Consider the following 21,765-nt stretch of genomic DNA (forward strand, 5'->3'; position numbering starts at 1 on the left):
TGCAAATTGCTTTACAGAAAACTAATTTACCCTTGCAGCATTTATCTCATATATCAGCACAGAGACAACATACAGAGGAGTCTTATCCAAATCACCGGCCTTTGTTTGCAGCTGTCGTGACATATTCATGACTGGGGCCATAATAGTCAGATTCCTGTTATATCCCCCAGGGAGAGCAGAGAGAATGGTGTCACATCCAATTACTGCGGCACACTGTAGAGGTAAATCAAAACTCGTGCCATGAACTTTGGAATCTAAGGTGCACACACACACACACACACACTCACACATGCTGCTTGAGCATGTGTGAGTTGACAACAGTTATATCAACATTGATAGAATATTGGAAAACACATTCTGCTGGTAACTTGGAGGTCATGTATGGATTACGCAGGGAAATGGGATTGGCTGGAGGCTGTTGGCTGCCGTCTCTTCGAAAACATAAATTGACATCCACGAGATCTAGGAGCAAGTGAGGCAGACGGCGTTTGCTTGAGATTTTTACAATTATGGATTTGCTCACCAGCGTGCAGAAATTGAAATTGCAGATGAGGATGATGATATGCCCCCTATCGGAGGAGGAACAATGGGGTCGCCAAGTTCACCCGCACCTTCTCCTCGGCGCCAATAAGATGCGTTTTCCACAGAGTGAAATGAATGCCTTTGTCTTTTTCCTCCACGGTAGTCTTTTGGAGGCCTGGTGGTTTGGTGGTTGGAGGGTATCTCAGCAGTGCGTAGCCCCGTTTCACCCTGGAGCGGTGCAAAGCTCCTGCCCAATAAAACAGGCTGCATCCCCAGGGCCCCTCCCTCAAGCCTCCAGTCAGCGCTTGTTTTTGCACCATTTATTTAGTGTGACACATCTCCAATTAAACTGTGGAGGCTGCTGCATTCCCCCCATAACTACCTCTTATACCTCCCCATAGACTTTCTGTCACACTGAGAGTGTGGGTATGAGAGAGTGAAAGGGAGAGTTAGTGGGAAAGAGAGAGAGGGGCAGAGACAGAAAGAGAGAGAGAAAGAGAGAGAGATCACATCTTGCCTGCCAGCTATGATCACAATGTCATTTTCCCCTCAGTGGTTAGGAGCCTCCTCTGAAAGGTGCCCTGAATTATAATTATCAAAATATTGAACAAGATAATCATCCTCTTAAATGATGCTGCCACTTCACTACTTGCCTCACCATCTTAGTACATGCATGAAGTGATGCTTTGCTGTATGCTTTTTTTAATAACTCATTTACAAGTACACAGCCAAAGACATCTTTTGTGCACTTATTGAATTACTTAACAGAAATCCAGGCAGAATTCCTCCACTGCCTCACTTTTAGTTCTGTGTCCATCAATTTAAATTCATGAACATTTACAGGAGATCTTTCAGAGGAGGTAAGAGTCTCCTTGCCACCTCTTCATCCTCCCCCAATGGCCCCAGACACAGTCACAGGAGGAGTGACTTTGTCCGACCCCAATACCGTCTGCGAGAGCGCAGCTGAGGGCAGCAGCTGCCAGGGAGGACTGGTGGGGGAGCGCCCAAAACGCCAGCTCTGCCAAGCAAAGGGGCCGGGGGGAGCCCCAGTGGCAGCTGGGAAGGGTGGGGCGGCCAGCTGTGGAGCAGCAGGATGGTGGGGTGACTAGGAGATGCCACTAAACCTGCGCAGAGGTACACGGAAGCACATACAAATTTTATACGTAGGCACACTTAAAAAGTTCACCTCTTTTCTTAAAGCACTTCTGCTGCACTCTTTCACACACACACACGCACACACGCACACTCATCATCTGCACCAAAGCAACCCGAGCAGTCTGTGGCCCTCTTAACACCAACACCACTCTCCCATCACGTGCTTCGGCCACACATCTGGTGTACCATCTGTATCACTCCCCCCAATGTGACAGGTAGTCCCTCTCCCTCTCTGGAGGGAGCAGAAGGGGAAAGAGGGACACGGAAGGTAATTTTGGGTGTAAATGTGCTCTGGACCTCTCTGGATGCATCTGGACAAAGCAGACATGCTGCTGAGCGGTGCAGGGTCATTATCAGTTGGAAACTGATTACCAGATAGCGGATGAAGACAAAACAATTATATCAAACTGTCACATTATGACGGCACCAATAGTGCACATCTTGTTTATGTTATCGCCAGGATGAATGCTTTTTGGGTTAACTTGAATCTTGATAAAAGGTGCTATAAATAACACAAGTCAAAAATATATTAAAGATTCTTCCAATTTATTGTAATGTACAGTTATACATTGCCATGACACAAATGTGACCACTTGGATGGGGTGCAGAATGCCAAATATTAAAACAGCCATATAAACAATATCGGAGGACACTGAATTCCTCGTCTTTACGCCGCTGTACATATGGGATCAATAAAGTATGCACCATAAAACAGATATCAAGCCAGTGATATAAAACTGCACAACCAGTCTTTACTGTGAAATTAAGGAATCCATTTGAGAACATTATTTTCACATCTTATGTTACATATTTGACAGTAACAATCTTTATTATTCACACACAACACTATTTGAATGACATCAACTTAGACGTTTATTCAAAGGGAAAAGGGGATTCCAGCATTGTCAAGACTTAAAAAAAAAAAACCAAAGTACTTGTCAGAAATATTTATTATACCAAGTTTGATCTTTCCCATTCACTAATTTGCAGTCAACGGACAAGACTGAGGTGCTTGTATAAAGAAAAAAAGGCTCCAGAGAGCACTGACTTACAATTTGCAGCAGCAGCATCTGCTATGTATCACCTCTTTGGGCACTCAGGTCAAATAAAGGCCAATGATCATTATTCTGCCAGGTTATGTTGTTATTCATGATCAAAATTTCACAGACTTTTTTTTTTTTTTTTTTTTTACATATACAGCTTAACACAGGATAAAGCAACTGTTTTGTGTGTGGTCAGACAAGAAGCATTTTCTAATTCCGGGTAAGATGTTCATATTTGTCCTTCAAAGATTTTCTGTGCATGTCAATTCAAGATCCATTTTTACACATAGAATTTACAGTGTCCCAATCGCTTACGTAGCAGATCCAATTGAATAGTTATACAATTCAACGCAACAAAAATAAAAAAACAAAATGTGCTGGATGGGATCATTTAAAAAAAAACAACAAAAAAACATTGACACATACACTTCATGAAATAAACAACACAGCTTTAGTACTAGTTTCCAATGTCTTATACAAAGTTAGCTTGATCTAAAAAGCATAAAATATATTTTTACATCATCACATACATCGAGACACGTACCATGGCCTAGCGGGAAGTTCGTCTGGTGCATTATTTCATCTCTGAGCCCCCACACATTTCCCTACTACTGCTGGCATTATTGCTTCTTATGAACAAGGAGCTACAGGACAGAGAAACAATGCACCACAGGAGATTGAAACTGTACATGTAAGTCATCTCTGATATCCAAAATTTTTCTTAGCCCATTTCACAATCTGCAATGCTAAAGTATAAGGCAGTTCCACTTTTAAGGCATTGCTGCTTTGAGACGTACTGGACCAGAGGGTGAGTTGTGGACTTTGAGTCAAGTCAGTGTAACAGAATACATTTTTTTTAGGCGAGGATAGGAGCCCAAAGAGAGGGGGGGGACGTATCTTGTATTTTCGAGTGTCTGAGGAAATCACAGAGAGCCACAACAATCATTTAAAGTCTGCTTAGCAGTTGACCAGAGGTCAAAGCTCAGACAGAGGTCAGAGCAGATCTGTGTTGGGATGCTGTGACCATCTCTCATTGCTGGTAATTTCCATATTGGCCCTGTGGAGAGAAATGTGATAGACTCATGTTACTGGCCTTATTAAAAAACGCAGAGTAAAAGCTTTTATTCACAAAGCTCAATAGCAAACAAACATCTGTGGTTTCAACCATAACATAATGCAAACCATGATTTATGGCTGCATTTGCTGGTGTTGACCAGCAGGTGGCAGCATGGCCTCACAACTTGAGAGCTCTTATTTCTAACTTTACACCTCACGGTTTCAGCGACAACATGGCTGAGGACACATGATATTCCTTATCAAATAGTTCACACTTGTTTCAAGTGAGACAAATTCAGAACAGTAGTAGCTGATGCATTTCTAAACAGGGGTCGAAGTATGTTTGGCATAAACAATGGACACAAATTTTGTGAACAAGCTATGATTTGACAGTCTGATATTTAAGCATTTTAATTCAAATATATGGCTGTTATCATGAGCACAATAATCATCAAAACCAGTGTTGCAAATTGCAGAGATTAAAGACGCAGCCAAAGCTCTAAGCTTTTGGCCGTCTCACTGCAGACTAAGCATGCTGTGTTTCTGGACCTCATCACTTACAATTCGACCCCTGGTTAATAACAAAATAAAAAATAGCACAAAAAGAAAAGAAAAGGAAAAGGAGAGAGATGGAGGAAAAAATAAAGACAAAAGAGAGACAGAAGAAACATAACAAATGCAAATTAAGGCTAAGTGGTCAAACGTCTAGATTGGACGTTGAGGTCTTCACAGCAACCATTACCTTTGCTTCTTACAGAGCTAGTCAGGGGTTCAAATCCCCGGGCCTTTATTTCCTCATGTGCCCCTGAATATTCAAAGATAAAGATATCAAAGTGTAGCTGTGGTCCCCACATAAGACCACAGGAAATACAGGGCAACAAATAGATCTCCCTTTAAACACTAGAGCAGTCTCCATCAAGTTTAAGGAAGTATCCTCTTATAGCCCTCATATTTCACTGAATTGGCAAACCATATTAGCCTGGATATATAATTCAAATTAACAAGTGAAAGACAATAGTAACACATATACTCTTTTGGGAAGAACAGATTTAACCCCCCAATATGATGACAGCATGCAAAACATACTACCTTTAAATATTTACCTTTTAACTCAGTCTCACTAAAAAACATATATAGTCTGGCAACAAACATATAAAGGGACAAACTAAGACCGATGTATAAACAAGTCGCTGCGACTGTCCAGTGTCGTGGGTATACTCACCTGGTCATAGCCATAGGGGCGTTGCTGCTGGCCCTGTGGGGGTCCAGGTTGAGGAGGGCGATAGGCCCCATACTGCTGTCCCTGCCCCTGAGGATAGTTAGGATACTGTCCTGGGGCACTTTGGGAGGGACCTGGGACAGAAATTGAGAGCTCGATTTTCATTTTTGTATGTTTGACAGAGTAAATTTAGAAAAATATTGCTGTTGAGAAAAGTCAACACAAACACTCTAAAATCAGCTGATTTTAACCTGTTTAAGGATGTTTTGTTTCTGGCTCCAGTATCGTTTTACTACAGGAACGGTTTAAATATTTTGTTAACGCAGAAAAAAAAAACCAAACCTTAAAGCTATAGTTGGTAACTTTAATAGAAACAAACTTCGTCATATCTGCAGAAACTGTCACTACGCTCTCACAGATATTCTGTGAAAAAAAGCCTCTGATGGCATTTGTTAAAATTAACCATGAAAAAGAAAAACCAATCAGAGCCGAGAAGTCTCGAACGCAGTTGATGCAGATATTGGCTGCGGTCAAAATGTCCAACTGGGCAGCAAAGCTCAAATATAAATTAAGATTGTGTTCCTGAATTGCCTATTTCTTGCCTGAGATGTTTTCAAATATGTATTTTAGTGTACTGTTTAGTTGTGAAATGAAACTTAAACTTAACTGTGCACTAAAATATGTTTCTGAAACATTTGAGGTGAGAAATAGGCAATGCAGGAACAGAATCTTGATTCATATTTGATCAGCGCTGCCTAGTTTGACAGTTTAACTGCAGTTCATGAGCAGTGACCGACATGATTGAGACTCCTCAGCTCCAATTGGTTGTCTTCATTTATTGAGTGGCGACGCCATGAGAAGCTGTACAAGGAAATAATATGGAAACATTACTTTTCACAGATTCTCTCATATAGTACTGTGTGAATACAGTGACAGTTTCAGCAAATACGAAAAATTACAAACTACAGCTTTTAAAAAATGTGATATATAAAGTACAACACTGATGTAGGAGCAGTTGATAACGTTCAAACCCAACTTGATAAACGACACACACACACAAAAAAAAGGGTAGCCCCTATGCGCATTTTTTTTTTCTTCAGCACAGAGCAATTTCTGGTCTTATCCCCAGTTTAGAAAGAGACGAGACAATCAAACTCAGGTTCCGACTCAAACACAAGAACCCAGCATGAAAATGGCCCAAGTTTTGCTCATTAACTATTTGTTTCCTACTTGTTACTCTGAGAACTCTAGGGAATCCCTGTTAGTTTACTATCACTAATGGGCTGCAATAAAAAAGCTGATGGATGACAAAGAGAGGACGGTGGATACGTCAGGCCCATTTGTTTAGGCTGCCTCCACGTCTGACTCAGTAATGAATGAGTGAGTCGGGTTGGAGCCGGGCGGCGGTTCCCTAATGCAACGAGACATCAAGATTCTGCTGGTCTTCATTAGAGAGTCAGGCTTCATTAAAAAAAGAAAAAAGAGAAAAAAAAATCACTTTATCAGCCCCCGTACACTGTAGCTATCAATGCAGGTGCTGTGGAGGACCATGCAAAGCTTGACGGTGGCTAAGTCAAATGAGGCCCACGCAGCATCGTTAGGAGCTCATAATGCCTTATGCTGTTGAGCATAACCTTGTGGGGGCCTGTGAGAAAAAGCATGTGTGTGTGCCAGATGGATCTCACCTCACAGCCTCTGCCTCCTCGCTAGCTCATTACTGACGTGAGCTCTGGCTCAGACAGAGGGTGAGTGATGGAAAGTTCCAGTCAAAAAAATGGGATAAAGAAGAAAAAGATCTGCAGGAGCCTAAATACTTTGCATGTGGAACATTTTTTTAAACAGACTATGTTCTTTTTAATCAAATCCCAAAGCAACACACTCATTAAAAATACCCTTTAGTTAGAAAATGTAAATTTGGGAGTAGATTAAGAGCTCTAACTTAAGTCTCAGGGATATATGTTTTTTTCAGGTTTATTTGTAGATTAGCTTGCCTTGTCTGTCATGAACGCCAAAGCATGGCAGTAAGTCCTGCATGAGGTCAGGTACCTGGCAGGTGACCCACAAAAAACGTGATTCATGGGTGGTTTTGTGTTTTAATTTTATTTCTCAGTTCAGTTCCGGGTTAAAAAAAAAAAAAGAAGTGTGGTTGTTGGATGGTAAATACATTTTAAATAAAATAAAAATAACACTTTAATGTAATGTTTTAACATTTCAATCCTCTGAATGCTGACTTTGTGTGTCATCTCTGTGTTGTGTGCCAGCTGGAATATGAGGGCTGCTTTCATCAGGTGCATTACTAACAGGCATGTTAACTGTGGAAAAATGCGCTGCTAAATATTATGAGAATAAGCAAAGAATATTCATTTAAATCAGCATTTCCCAAACCTGTCCTCAAGTACCACTTGCCCTGCATTTTATAGACGTCTCCCTGCTCCAACACAGCTGATTCAAATAATCAGCTCGTTATGAACTCCTGAAGCTGCTTGATAACGAGCTGAACGTATGATTCAGCTGTGTTGGAGCAGGGAGACATCTAAAATATGCAGGGCAAGTGGTACTGAAGGAAAGGTTTAGGAAATGCTGATTTAAACTGCATTTTCTGAATTACTTTTGTGTTAAATACATATGTAATTTCACATGAATGAAATATCCCAAAATGATTATTTTGAAGTTGCTGCCTGACTGAATTATTTCAACAGCTCGTAGTTATTTTAAGATTTGCAGTGTCAGGTTGAGCCGTCATCTAGTGTTGACGGGTCAGGTTGTGGAAGTAACTGATTATATGTACGGATGTCAAGGCAGGTGCAAATTGCACGTTGCAGTTGACGTCCAGGAGTGTGTCTTAAAAATCAGAAACATGCAGCACTGGCATGGGGACTGCTGAGTGTCTTGTAATGTTTCAACAAAATTTAAGTGTTTGGCCATTTCCAGCAAAATAGAGTTCTAACTTATATATATTGTTTGATATGTATGTTTTCATATTTTTGGACACGCACAAATTGCTTAAATATTTATAAATTCAGAGAAAATGAATTGGCTTCTGCACACTAACTTCATAATGCACAAGTTCAACGAAGAAAGTGTTTGAAAAGTTGAAACCACACCTTTACATAACACACACCATTAGGTTAACAAACACTCAAGTGGCATTTGTGGTTAACCATCTACACCACTCGGAGTAGGTGGTACTACTTTGATTATCCAATAATTGTTTCATTAATTTGTCAAGAAAAAAGACTTGCTGGTATTATGCTTCTTAAATATGAGAATTTGATGCTTTTTTTTGCCATGCAAGATAATGAACTCAATAGCTTTAAATTTTTGGACTATTAGTCAGCTAAAACACATCATTTGAAGACATCACCGTGGGCTCTCGGAAATTCCAAAGGACAACTTAATTTTTTTCTGAAATTTCAGTGACAAAACAATGAATCAAGAAAATAAACAGCAGATGCATCAGTATTGAAAATAATTGTAACCATCGGCCTATCCTACATGCTAAAATGCAGGGAGTTCAAAATGTTTGGCTGGCAGTCTACACGTACATTGCCCAGTGTCTGTACCCATCAGCCAAAGCTCCTCTCCCACTCCCTCTGAACAGTGTGTCATATCAAACTAAAGCACCAGGAGAAATGCTAATGCGGTGCCAGCCACCACTATACTGATTAAATTTCTCTTCCACCAAGCTCCAATCCCCCAACCATTCATTAAGGTGCTTCTTTAATTCCTTGCTCTTGATGATGTCTTGACATGCATTTGGCACCGTTACATTTCCAAGGGGCAGTAACCACCAACTCACTCAGGAGGAATTAGTATTCAACTGTTGAAAAAACGGTAGCCAAAGAGAGCTGATAGTGCCTCCTGCAGGACAAAATATTTCAAAGAAGGAAACTCACCGTAACCCTGCTGCTGTGGTGGGTAGCCCTGCTGACCCGGGTACTGCTGCTGAGGAGGGTAGCCCTGTTGCTGGGGAGGGCCTTGCTGGTATGCTTCCTGCTGTTGGCCATACTGGGCATTACCTTCAGGGGGGCAACGGCAGGCAATGTGAGCAACATGTTGACAACTACAGCGCAACAGCAAAGCAGACGACAGTTTCTGAGCCAGCCATGTAAAAGAACATTTGTTGTTCAAAATGGCTGGATTTTATTTACTTTGAGAAAGGAAAACACTTGTGTGTGAAAGGTCAAAAGGAAAATAGTGTAGTCAGTAGAGAAAAAAATAATAAAACAAACGACAAATAAGTAAATGTTAATCGGACAAAGAAAGAAAAGGAGTTGAATCTCTGATCTTTAAGTATGTCTTCTAATGGAATAATATCACCCATAGCACACCAACATGGAGAAAAATTTATACCATGTGTTATACTAATGCAGCGGTAGCATATTTCTCAGTTTTTGAGTCACTAGTGCTACTATTCTGCAATCAGGGTGCACAAAATCTGCATATCTACTAGGGCTGCCCCTTGAAAGTCGGGGATTCGCATCATAAGTCGGAGACCCCTCAGTCGACTGAAATTGCTTCAAATCAAGCAATCTTTCTTTTTTTTTCAGCTTGTCAGTGTACTGTGCAGTGTAGTTCTAAGGGATGTTTTGGTCCCCTGATTTTGCTGCGGAGTGAGTTTTCGTGACTCTTTGATAGGGAGCTGTGGACGTGCTGCAGCATCAGAGAAAGAAGGCTCTGAGATAACATTATTTTATCCCTTACACTTAGAACTGTTAAATTTACAGCCCATGACAACTTAATATTATAGTCTTTGGCTTTTGCTTGATGTCTTGTGTTACAAAAAATATTGTTGCACATTGCCGATCCACCGTTAAGACTGTTAGCATGTTTACTATATTACATGAATGCCGCTGTCGCATTGAACGTCCCGCTGAGCACTGTTCAAACTTAATATCATTGAATATTAGTACTTAATGGCCAAATCTATTGATTGACATAATTCTGAGTCGGGTACAGCCCTAAAATCTACAAAGAATGGCAGTGCGTTTCACTTGGTAGTGGAGACTGGCAATACTCCAAACATGCAAACAAGTAGCATGCTGTGGAGTTATAAATAATCACGTGGCATTTCTGGCATTATTAATCTTAATGATTAATATTTTACTTTAAGACAACTTTTGCCATTAAAACACACACAAGACTCTGTCCCTGACTTTTCATTCAACAGGTGGAGCAGCAGCCACAATCAGGGGTGATGGCATCACAAGACTGGGAAGGTGCTAACTTATCCTTGGACTTCAGCATCTTTTTGAATAGGGGCATGTGGGTGTTTCCTCAAAATTAAAGGCCTTATTTTTTCTTTGATAGAGCCCAAACTCACTCAAATTTCCCAGAAAATAATGAAGAAACTGAAATACTGGCTTTGTCACAGTCTCTTTGCATCATTTGTGTTTTAACACAACTCCTGGGCTCATTTTGTTTTGTTGATTTTCTCCAAGTGACTGGAGGGTTCTCCTACCTTCTGAGGCTCCCTGTCCTGCGTGACTGTACTGGTCCCCATAGTAGTCTTCCTGCCCTGGGTACTGCTGAGGGGGTCCTACATACACATACACACAACATACACACAAGTAGATTCAAGGTGTTGTTGGATCAGTTGTGTGAGGGGAAGAGTGGAGAGGATGGATTCCTTGCCGCTAGTTTCTGGTTAGAAAGCTTTCTTTTGGTCGCTTGACTAACTTGATCACTGGAGGCTTTAGGTTACATGTTTAGTCATCAAGATGTCTGTGAGCTACAGATGTGGAAATAGAGGAAATTGAGAAGAACAAGAAATGCAGGAGGGTGGGTTAGGGAAAGGAAAGACCAACACTCACGACTTGCACACTTAACAGACACACTCTGAGGGGTATACCTTGCTGTGGGGGTCTGTAGGGCGGCATCGGCCTCTGCCCCATGACATGGTTCCCTTGGTTGACCTGACCCATCATACCCATTGGGTTTTGTTGTCCTTGGTAGTGCTGCCCACCACCACCAGGAGGCATGTTATACTGCTGAGAGGGAGGCTGCTGGTGCATCATGGGGCCTGTAGTACGCCAACAAGGAGTTAAAGAAGAATTTCACAGATACAAAGACAATGCAGTAGAAAGATGCAAATAGTTTTAAAATTGGTGCTACATGACCATTGGAAAAAGAGTAAAAGGACTGTGGCATTGGCTTTTGCTTACAAGGAAGAAAACCTACAATTACCAGAATGCATTGCACCGTAGCAGATCCAAAAACACTCCTGCTGATGGATGAAGTATTGCTAGCTTGTTTTTTCGATACAATGGCAACTGTGCGGATATTGTGTTACAGTTAAATGGTAATCTAAGTCATGTTTTTGGAAACATTTGGGGTAAGAAATGTGCAACAGAATCTTTATTTATATCTGATCAGAGCTGCGTAGTTAAATTGTATGATTTCCAGGTTCTGGCCTTTGTTTTCACTTTGCAGGAAGCAGTATGGCACCCACCATTACAGCTAAACGGGGCATTAAAATATGTTTCTGAAAACATTTTAGGCTAGAGTGTGGCAAAGTAGTAATGTAATCATGATTTACATTTGATCAGCACTGCGTAGTTTGACAGGATTTCGGTCTACGTTTGAGAGACAGAGAGAAGGGTGGGTGTGTCTCTTGATCAGCTGTATATTCTTTGTGTCTGTAGGGGTGGCGGCATGGATGGCAGACACTACGTAAATGCAGACGTACGGCCTGTGGTTCGAGCAACAGCCCCAAGGACAGAAATTGTGCCATTTGCTGGAGTTTCATCCACGGGGAGGAGGGATATCTAGGCACTGGTTAGATGTAGGGAAGTTTATCACAGTTCATCTACTCATACCGCCCACTTTGTTTTAATAAAAAACTGGTTGAAAATTGACAAAGTCTCCCTTTAACTCTCATGAGGTAGAAAAGAACATACAAGCAGCACGCAGCTTATCAAACACAGGTGAAGGATGTGCAGCAAGCACCACTAAGAAAAGTGATAAGTGTAAATCACTAAAACCAGGTTAAAACTAACAAAATAGTTGTTTTACCTTGGTTGGGCTGCATGTTCATGTTTGGCCGAGGCCCATAGTTTCCCATGGGCTGGCCCTGGGTCATGTTCATTTGGCTCTGAGCTGGTATGCCCTGGGAAGATGGGACAGTGTGATTGTAACCACCCATCGAGCCATGGCTGCTGGGGGGCATATTCATAGAGCCACTGGGCATGTTTGGGGGCTGGTTGGGGCCTGGACCAGGACCTTGCATGGGCATGTGATTAGGCCCTGGAAAACAACAGCAGACATGATTCATGACTCCCTTTGAAAAAACATATAAATATTTAAAACACATACTTCTGTGCAATTTCCATCACATTTTGATATGTGCACCCACTGTGCTGCTCTATGAACAACTGTAATCTAAGGCTGTGTTTCTATATAACAAAAAAGGCATGTGAAAAATATAATAAATTAAGGATTTACCAGTTGTCACTGGTGACCAAGCCAGCACAATGTATATAACATATCACATTAACAGTGAGGCCGAGCTGGCATATAATACCATTATAGAGTCATGAATATAAATGTAAATTCCTTGTAGTGAGCTTTCAATTGAAATCCAGGGACAGCACACCCAAAATCAAAAAATATTCTTTTTCTCTTACCAGTAGTGCTCTTTATCAGTCTAGAGATATCAGCGGTAGAGATGTCTGCCTTCTGTCCAATATTCCGCAACTATTATTGCTGATATCTGCTCATATTGAGCACAGGCCCCTGGATTGAATCAAATCTAAATAGTATCATAGCAGAATTTGTGATATTAGCAAATATTATATCATTATCAAAAAAAATTTCTTTGAAAAGAAAAAAAGTTGTATTATGCAACTTTATTTACACCCCTATGAGCTGGCAGAAGATGCCCACTTTATTCTGCACAGTGTTACAGTCAGTAGAAAGAAAATAGTTTCTAAATTAAACTGTTCACAAATAGGTCTGTAGACAATCTTACGTAACCGCGTCACGATTTCTGGAAAGAGACATCACTGTCGAGTTTTTTAAATGTGTTTTTCCAGCGCTTTGAGCACCACAAGCTGAGTGCCCTCTAGTTTCTATATATTCTAGAGAAGGACAAAATTTCTACATCAGATACCTCTAGCACGGTGCAGTTCACACCAAAATAATCTAGACTGATAAATTGTGCTAAAAATAAGACAAAAATATGTATTTTGGATTTTGGAGTGAACCGTCCCTCTAAGGGAAAACAAACATGCCAGTGGAGAAGCAACTCTTCATTTGATACATTTTTTGCTTTCAAATATTGCATCCTCGACTTTTGCTAGAATAGTGCGGAGCAGCAATCTCTGCCATTAAAAAAACAACAACAAAAAAAACGTAAGCCATGTTTTTTAAGAACATAATTAAAAACATAAATTTGCAAGCAAAAACCAAGCATAACATGATACTTAAAGAGGAGAGGATAACCATGATCAAACGAAGAACAAGTTCAAGACCACCAGCGCTGGCAAACGGGTGACATCATCCTTCAGCAGAGCGACCTCCCTCACAGTTCTGTGGTGTTGCTAGGCAACCCAAGTGAGACAGGGACTGAGGGAGAAGAAGGGGAAAGAAAAAAGAGAGAAAGACGAGGGAGGAGGGAAGTTGAGGGGGGTCACTTACCAGGCATCTGTCCATTCATCTGGTTCTGCATGTGCGGGGCTGGAGGGCCACCGCTGACCATACCCTCAGAGGGCATGTTGTGACCGTGAGGAGGCTGAGGGGGGGGTCCACTTTGGTTCATCCCACCAGGGCCCATGGGCATGTTTTGAGTGGGCGGCTGCAGGCGCACAACACAAACACAAAAACACACATCAGTTGGCTAGAAACACATCTGAGCCGGAGCCATTCAAAGGAGAAAACTCAACAAAAAAGCAGATAAAAGCCAAACTCTCTTTGCAAATATCATGATCGAGTACAACTGTGATGCACCGTAGCCAATTAATAGTGACACAATATTTTTAAATGGTAAAATAAATAGTCATGCAGTACAATATGTAGTCACATATTCACTGACTAGACTGCACTAAATAGTTATAGCCAGAGATCATCAATGATTAAAAAGTTGCTGAAGAAAATGCAGAGAGCCTATAGGCGCAAAGACGTAACAAATTCAACACATACTATTATTACTTAATTACAGGTAACTTCAATCTGATCCACTTCAGCTTTACAAGTGATATGATAAAGTGATACGCCAAAAAACAATGGGCTTCTAAGCAAACCCAAAAAACGTACCTTTTGCAAACGTAGGCGCAAAGAACAAGTTCATACTGGTGGTGCATCCATAAATAAAATCTACAATATGCCAATATGTAACACTGATACTTTGGGGAGTACTCAAGTTTATTTGTATTGAAAAACCATAAACTTGGGGGACTTCTAAAAGACGGATTTACAAAAAAGAATGATCACAATGGTGCAGCAGAAACCAATATATCCAGCAGTTAAACCCATAAGTGGGTCAAACTCCAAAAATGCTGGATTCTACATATGGCATTGCACCTTGACACTGGTGGCATTATATTTAAGATGTTGATAAGCTCCCTTAAGAACCACATAAGATATTAGAAAACAATTTTCAAAGGCTGAGTAACTGCAACAAGCAAACTGATATCCATGAGTGCAACCAGACATGATTAACCTGTTTATATGGCTTTTCCACGGTACGATCATATATGGTGTTTGCATGTGCACAGATAAAGTGTGTTACTTATACTCCCCATATATACATCCCTGTTTCTTTCAGAGTACTCCAGCTAGCATATTCAGGTTTCTCATAAAGGGAATATAGTGTTTACATGCTCAAACACATAAATAGGATACTCCAGAAACCTAATCATGAATGGCTTCTGTCCATGTAAACACACTTTCAAACTGTCACTGGCAGAGCTCCCTTTGACACAAGAATTAAAATGCATTTGACATCATTAAACGAAAAAAGTCAGTAAGCACATTATACATTTGCTATTAAACTATAATATTTAGCATATTACTTAGGGTGGGAAATTACACAAAAACACATCAGACAGTATAACAGTGTAACACGACATGCTGCATCTTATTTGATTTTTTTTAGTTTATGGTTTTATCTAATTATTTTAAGCACTTAATTTTTACTATAAACTTGACTTTAGCTGTGTTTTTATGCTGAATTGCATGCAAAGCACTTTGCCCTTATTGTTAAGCACTCCATGCTTCATTTCGTGTATGAAAGGTGCTATATATAAATAGTTTATTATTGCAGTTTCTTAGTCTTCCTTTTGTCCCTTAAGTATTGTGACTTATTTGACCGAATACCCGAGTGACTTGTATTGGACAAGAGCAAAAAAGAAGAGTTCAACATTATCTTAGGATGCATAGAGGTCACACTCATTATTACAATTCACACTCTCAAAACAATCAGCAAGGACCAATACTCACAGCTGGGAGGAGAGACTGCATGTTTTGATTGGAGTCTGCTATCGTTGCCAGGTACACTAAATTTCTGTGCAGCATCTGTTGATACCTGAGCAGGTGGAGAGTCATCAATGCAGGTTTTGATTTAATGTGAACTTACAATGATACAAACACGCACGCAAAAAGCGAATTTTCATAACTTACTGTGAACATTCTGCTGTTTTGCCTTTACTCTGGAAGTCCATTATACACTGGATCAGCTGGTTGTTTTCGTCAAGCAACTGCAACAGCAAATGCAGAGATTTATATTACGTGTTTATGTTGTGTGTGATAGCACAAAATGTACCATTTGAGACACGGGGTGATTTTGTGTGGCTGGCAATTTGCTTTCTGGTGGTTAATCAGTCGAAATTTGAAAACAACGGGAAGGATGGGGGCGTTTTTTTTAAATATGAGTGTGCGTTTCTAGCTAACAAAAGACGCGTCCTGCTAGCTAGCTTTTCCCAGCTAACAAAACGGCAGGCCCCCATTCATTTCAAATACAATTATACGGTGAATCGACAAAACACCCATCGTCTACACGTGGCGTCGTGACTCCGGAGAGGTTCATATTCACCGCGCTTTGACCCTGAAAAAATGTTCCCGATCTATACAGTTGGACTTGGATGGGCACTGCTACATAGATTAGCTTCACAGCTAGCACCGTATGATAGCACTGCCTCCATTCTGAGACGCGCTAAAAAGATGAATTACCTTTTGTATTCCAGCGGGTGTTATATCACCTTTCCCACGCTGCCTGTGAGGTGCAAACGCCACCGACATGGTGATTCTCTAAGAAATTAAAGTGAACTAGAGCATAAAAGTCAAAAGTAGCTAACACACTTAACAAATCGGTACAACTCGGATCAAACAGTTCAGAATAGGATGCAATTTCGTAATGCAGCGGTCCGTTTCGGGGGGTGTACAGCACATTTGAAAACATATCCGATGATTATTTTATATTTTGACAACACGGGGATACGTGGTTTTTACATTAATTCCACGTTATTTATACTATTTTGAAACATTTATTAATATACTTGAAAACACCCATAAATTGGCTTTATTTCATTACATTTTTACCTATTTTCCGTACAGTGGACCAGTCCAGATGTAGTCCAAAAGGCCATGGGAAATGGACTGCTCAACAAAAAGGGGAAACACCGTCGGAGCTTTAATTTTATTTCTATTAAATTTTAATAATAGTTCTGGCAGTTTCAGGGAATACGATCTGATATCGATGTCTATTAGTCCTAATTTTATTTTATATATGTTTAAGTTGTCCTATAATATACTCTCATTACACATTACCGAACCATAGTTAAATAATACAAAACAAGTACATGAAACTTAGCATTTTTTATATTGTAACTTTTAAATGAAATATAATTGTTTCTCAGGGCAAATCAAAATGGTGAGTAACGCTATTTTAATGAAATTTTTATTACAAGTTTCCTCCGGCGAACTCTAGTTTTGGTATCGCCCAGTTCAAGGGTCACGCGCAGGCGCTGTTTTGAACACACGGCAGCTTCACAGTTCGCTAACTAGCTGAATCATTTGGTGGCAGTCTCCTATTTTTCCTGTGACTTTACGTGTCTTGCAGTGCAATGGCGGCAAGATACGACAGAGCTATCACCGTCTTTTCTCCCGATGGCCATCTATTCCAAGTGGAATATGCACAAGAAGCTGTAAAGAAAGGCTCCACAGCGGTAAGTCATGAAATGAAACTAATGCTTAAGCTAACGTTAGCACACTACAGTTAGCCAACAAGCTAGGTTAGCGGCTAGCAACTACTTTTATCACTCATGTATTTCGCTTAGTTTTGTTGTTGTTTAGCACAATCTGTTGCACTCATATATTGTGATATTAAACAACCTGGTTGGGCCTCTAATCTGTAACTTTCACTTGTAATTTAATAGTTAACTAAAATGAAGAGAAAATCACTAGCAAGCATTTTGTCGCTGTGTCACTCTGACAATAGTTTCAGTTTCACTGTGATCATGTCAACTAGTGCTAGTAACGTTACACAGAATAATATTTAAGACTTAGGCTGTCAGCTAAATTGAATCTGTTAAGCTAATTGCGTAAACATTAAAATGTAAGCAAATACGGTAGGTCTGTTGGCTAACTCTAAATTGGACTCACTATCGTTAAACCACTTAGCCTGCAGCTTCCTTCATTAAAGATATGTCCTGTAGAAGTTAGGGTAAATAAGTAGCTTGCAGTTAAAGTTCAAGAAGGATTACCTTAAAATTTCAAACTCCTAAAGGTTATTTAACTTGTTACATGTAAAAAAGGAATTGTTTTGGAGTAATCCCATGAATGTAATGCAATTTCTTATTAAATAAACTTAGCTATAAAACTGATCAAACAGTAATATGTGTGTTAATGAGCATCTAAACTGTCAAAATACCTTATTTTGTAACCTTAAACCTGAAGCATGCCATGGTCTGGCATAATTACATTTTTTTAGATTGATACATTTCTCAAAATAAAGATATAATTTCCACACACCTCTCTTCAGGGCACAGTACTGTGGTCCTTTTCTGCTCAACTGATGGGCCTGAATATGGTGTTGTTGAGTTGAGTTGTGTTGATGTTGCTGATTGGTTACTTTCCATTAAGATCTCTTAATCTCTTTCATAAACTTAAAGGTGTCACTGCACTGCGATTGTTATTGATTTCACATACCAACAAGGGAAGAACAACAGACGTTTAAACAGAGACCAGTAGACTAGTCTGTCACTGTGCAGTGTGCATTATAAACACTGAACACTAATCTACAGAACATTTACATTTCCCAGGAGGGCCAAATCCCATCAGCAGTTGGGTTTTTAAACAAGTTGGGATTTTAATTAAGTTTCCTCAAGTTGTTTTGGACTCTGAACGCTTTGTCTCACTGCAGTTCATATCATGGTGACATCTGTTGTATGTACTTATGTCTATTTATTGTAATATTATATTCTTAGCCTTTGGGGACATTAAATACTTAATAATCTACATGACAACAACTCACCAAATAAGAGTTAACAAATAACACTGAATTGGAAACGATATTCAAAGTGGGAAAAAGAAATCTTAGTGCTCATCCTCAATTCCATCCCTTAAGTTTTTGTTTTTTGTTAGGAGTCCCTGGGATTGAAATGCTTTCCACTGCTCCGAAATGTATTACATGATTTCTTTCTCCACAGGTGGGAATCAGGGGGAAAGACATTGTTGTCCTCGGTGTTGAGAAGAAATCTGTGGCAAAATTGCAGGAGGAAAGGACTGTCCGCAAGATATGTGCCCTGGACGAGCACGTCTGTATGGCATTTGCAGGTACCTGGAATAGCAAAACACTTTTCAATATCTAAATAATACAGTCATTAGGTGATATGGCATGATGGAAAAAGATCACTTTTTACAAACAATACATTGCACACTACACCATGTCTCTACCATAAATTAAGTTTTTGTCACTTAAATTTTTTGTTGTTTTTCACCTGTATGTCACACAGCCATTTAACCTCTTTTTAAAATGTTTGTTAGGTCTGACCGCAGATGCCCGTATCGTGATAAACAGAGCTCGGGTTGAGTGCCAGAGCCACAGGCTAACTGTTGAGGACCCAGTCACAGTGGAATACATCACACGCTACATTGCTACACTGAAACAGGTAATTAACCTTCTTATCATACATTTATTGTTTACCATTGTTTTGAAAGACATTTGTAAGATTTCACAATCAGTGGGCAAAAATATAAAGTTGTGTATGATTTCAGTTTTGCACTCTAAGAACAGGTCACAAAAAGAAATGCCGTTTTTTAACTGAATATTTGTAAGAATGACTGTGTATCTTCATATATTTGTAGCGTTACACTCAAAGCAATGGGCGAAGGCCATTTGGCATCTCTGCTTTAATTGTTGGCTTTGACTACGATGGGACCCCCAGGCTGTATCAAACAGACCCGTCAGGAACCTATCATGCCTGGAAGGTCAGTGAAATGCTCTTTGTTCATTACTTATTTTCCTGTTACACTTGTACAACAAGTACCCTGTCTGTATGGAATTGATTAGTAATTGATTTTTTTGTCTTACTCTCGGAAAAAAAAAAACAGGCAAATGCAATCGGCCGTAGCGCAAAAACTGTGAGGGAGTTCCTGGAGAAGAATTACACAGATGAAGCCATCGCTGGGGACAATGAGGCAATCAAGTTGGCTATCAAAGCTTTGCTCGAGGTAAGGTCAAATTTAGTCTTTGCTTTGACCTATTTGAATTTGCACACCGTCATTCATCAGCTACATATGTTGGAACTGAATAATGACAAAACTGCTTAACAATGTTATTACTCCACTGCCATACAAAAGTGTTTTTACATATAGTGTGCTGTGAATACTGCCACATGAGGAAGAATTAGCTGGATAAATTGTCACGTCAGATGAAAGACATGAATTTGATACAGTTCCAGCTGCTGCCAGATGTAAACCAGTGACCTGCCAAAATGTTGCCTTTTGTGTTCATTGTAACATTCAGTGATATTCTTTATAAAATGGCTCTTTAAAGGAATACGTCACCCCGAACACGACAATTTGCACATAAATTACACACAGAGAATTCTGTTAAATTTGTGAAGAAAACATTTGCTTTTATTGTATTCCTCTGGGGAGCGAAGAATCCAAAAACAGAGAACATTCTTGATGAATTAAAGTTAAAGGTCAACTATATCAAAACATGCATTGACAAAGTCTTGCACAACTCATGCAGTATAATCCAAGTCTAAGTTATCCAGTCATTTGCTCAGCACTGCCCAAACACACATTGTCACTAAAACCTTAGTATTGAATTATGATCTGAAAGCGAAACTTTTTTATGCTCACTTCAAAGTTAGAATCCGTTGACAAAAACAGTTATTTTTCTTTGCTTAACATTAGAGCTGCTGGTCCACCATTGCCTTTATTAGTAAGTGGTTTGTGTTTTTTTGTGACTTTGGTTAATCAGAACTAACCCTCTAAAATACAAAAGCCACACAACAACAAATGTGGACCCCATGATTAAAATTGATCAAAAACGTTACCTGTTTTTGGATTCTTAATTCACTGGAGTCATGTGAGGAAAAGTTTTGGGTGAGTTGATATAAAAATGGTTATTTGTGGGGTGAAGTATTCTGTTAAACTGTTAATCAGCTGTTAAAACAAATAATTACTGAACTAGTCACATTAGTCAACAACTGTTGCTGTATTTAATTGCATTGAAATATCCTCAAAACTTTGTCTTTTTCAACCTCTCAACATGAACCTGAGTCAAAGACTGCAGTAGTTCACATATGTTGATCTGCTCAGATTTGTCACGTTACGTCTTTGCTTTGTCACAGGTTGTCCAGTCAGGAGGAAAGAACATTGAACTCGCTGTTATCAGACGGAATCAGCCATTGAAGGTGAATTGCTGCAAAATGCTTATTTTTCTTCTGTTTTATAATCTGTATTTTGAGTCGTTTTCTAACCATTTTTTTATTTATTTAATTGCTAATAATTGCTGTTCTTGGCTGTTTGCAGATTTTGGAATCCAAGGAAATCGAGACCCTGGTGGCTGAGATCGAGAAAGAAAAAGAGGAAGAGGCAGAGAAGAAGAAGCAGAAAAAATCCACTTGAATCTGTTAACTACGAGTTTTTCTTTATTGCACTTGGATGACAATAGCATATTTGGGTTGAACAATATTAGTGCGTTTTAGAAGGTCTCCTTCTCTCATTCATGTCATTGTAAAGATCTAAATCACAACTTAAGATCTGTTGATGTTTAAATGTTATTGCACCTGTTTCTGAGTAATACTGTACCATTTGCAGAGAATATCAAGTTCCTACACTTCCAGTTATTGAGTCGACTGATACTAAAAAGCACATACGCAGATCTCAAGTTAGGGTTTAGATCTTAAACAGGATGTTTTTATATCACACAGCAAACAGATGGTAATGACTCTCAAATGTTGAAATAAACCAGCTTGTAACATTCAGAAACTAAATGCTCAATAAAGCTGACTTGTTTGTAACATGTTTTTTTTTACGTTATTTATTGTATCAAACAGTCTGTTATGCCAAATGGTTTTACTAAATAGTGTCTACATATAAGTTTAGAGTAATCTTGACTTGTGGTGCACTGACCGGTTTCTAAAACAAGAGAGTCAAGGGACTTAAAAAAACGACAGAAGAATTGTTCCTACCTTTTTTTTCTCTTTATTGATTATCCTACTGCAAAGCAAGTACTGCGATAAAGATAACTACAGTTTAAAACACCACTAGCGGCAGTATACTGTGTGGCTGTAAAGTGCAATGGTTTTCATTTATCAG

General features: G+C 39.6%; 2 protein-coding genes across 5 annotated transcripts; one reads left to right on the plus strand and one right to left on the minus strand.

Annotated features, from left to right (window-relative positions):
* Positions 1-2,206: 2,206 nt before the first annotated feature.
* Positions 2,207-16,356, minus strand: ss18 (SS18 subunit of BAF chromatin remodeling complex). 4 transcript variants are annotated; one of them, XM_042497573.2, is made up of 11 exons: positions 16,162-16,355; positions 15,613-15,689; positions 15,433-15,517; positions 13,633-13,789; positions 12,010-12,240; positions 10,847-11,017; positions 10,457-10,534; positions 8,892-9,014; positions 4,999-5,129; positions 4,519-4,581; positions 2,207-3,777 (listed from the first exon to the last, which is right to left on the minus strand). In XM_042497573.2, the coding sequence occupies exons 1-10, from the start codon at positions 16,228-16,230 to the stop codon at positions 4,564-4,566; spliced, it is 1,140 nt and encodes a 379-aa protein (XP_042353507.1). In that variant the 5' UTR covers positions 16,231-16,355; the 3' UTR covers positions 2,207-3,777; positions 4,519-4,563. The 4 variants fall into 4 exon arrangements, with proteins under 4 accessions (XP_042353507.1, XP_042353506.1, XP_042353508.1 ...); XM_042497572.2 differs by lacking the exon at positions 4,519-4,581 and having other exon boundaries at positions 16,162-16,354; XM_042497574.2 differs by lacking the exons at positions 4,519-4,581; positions 10,457-10,534 and having other exon boundaries at positions 16,162-16,353.
* Positions 16,357-16,958: 602 nt separating this feature from the next.
* psma8 (proteasome 20S subunit alpha 8) lies at positions 16,959-21,467 on the plus strand. Its single transcript, XM_042497620.2, has 7 exons — positions 16,959-17,156; positions 18,639-18,765; positions 18,976-19,100; positions 19,297-19,419; positions 19,543-19,662; positions 20,796-20,858; positions 20,977-21,467. Exons 1-7 carry the CDS (start codon positions 17,055-17,057, stop codon positions 21,070-21,072), a joined length of 756 nt encoding a protein of 251 aa, XP_042353554.1. The 5' UTR covers positions 16,959-17,054; the 3' UTR covers positions 21,073-21,467.
* Positions 21,468-21,765: the final 298 nt, after the last annotated feature.

The sequence above is a fragment of the Plectropomus leopardus genome, chromosome 12 (assembly GCF_026936395.1).
Source record: "Plectropomus leopardus strain MGB_pleo_1.0 chromosome 12, ASM2693639v1, whole genome shotgun sequence".
In the NCBI taxonomy this organism is placed as follows: Eukaryota; Metazoa; Chordata; class Actinopteri; order Perciformes; family Serranidae; genus Plectropomus; species Plectropomus leopardus.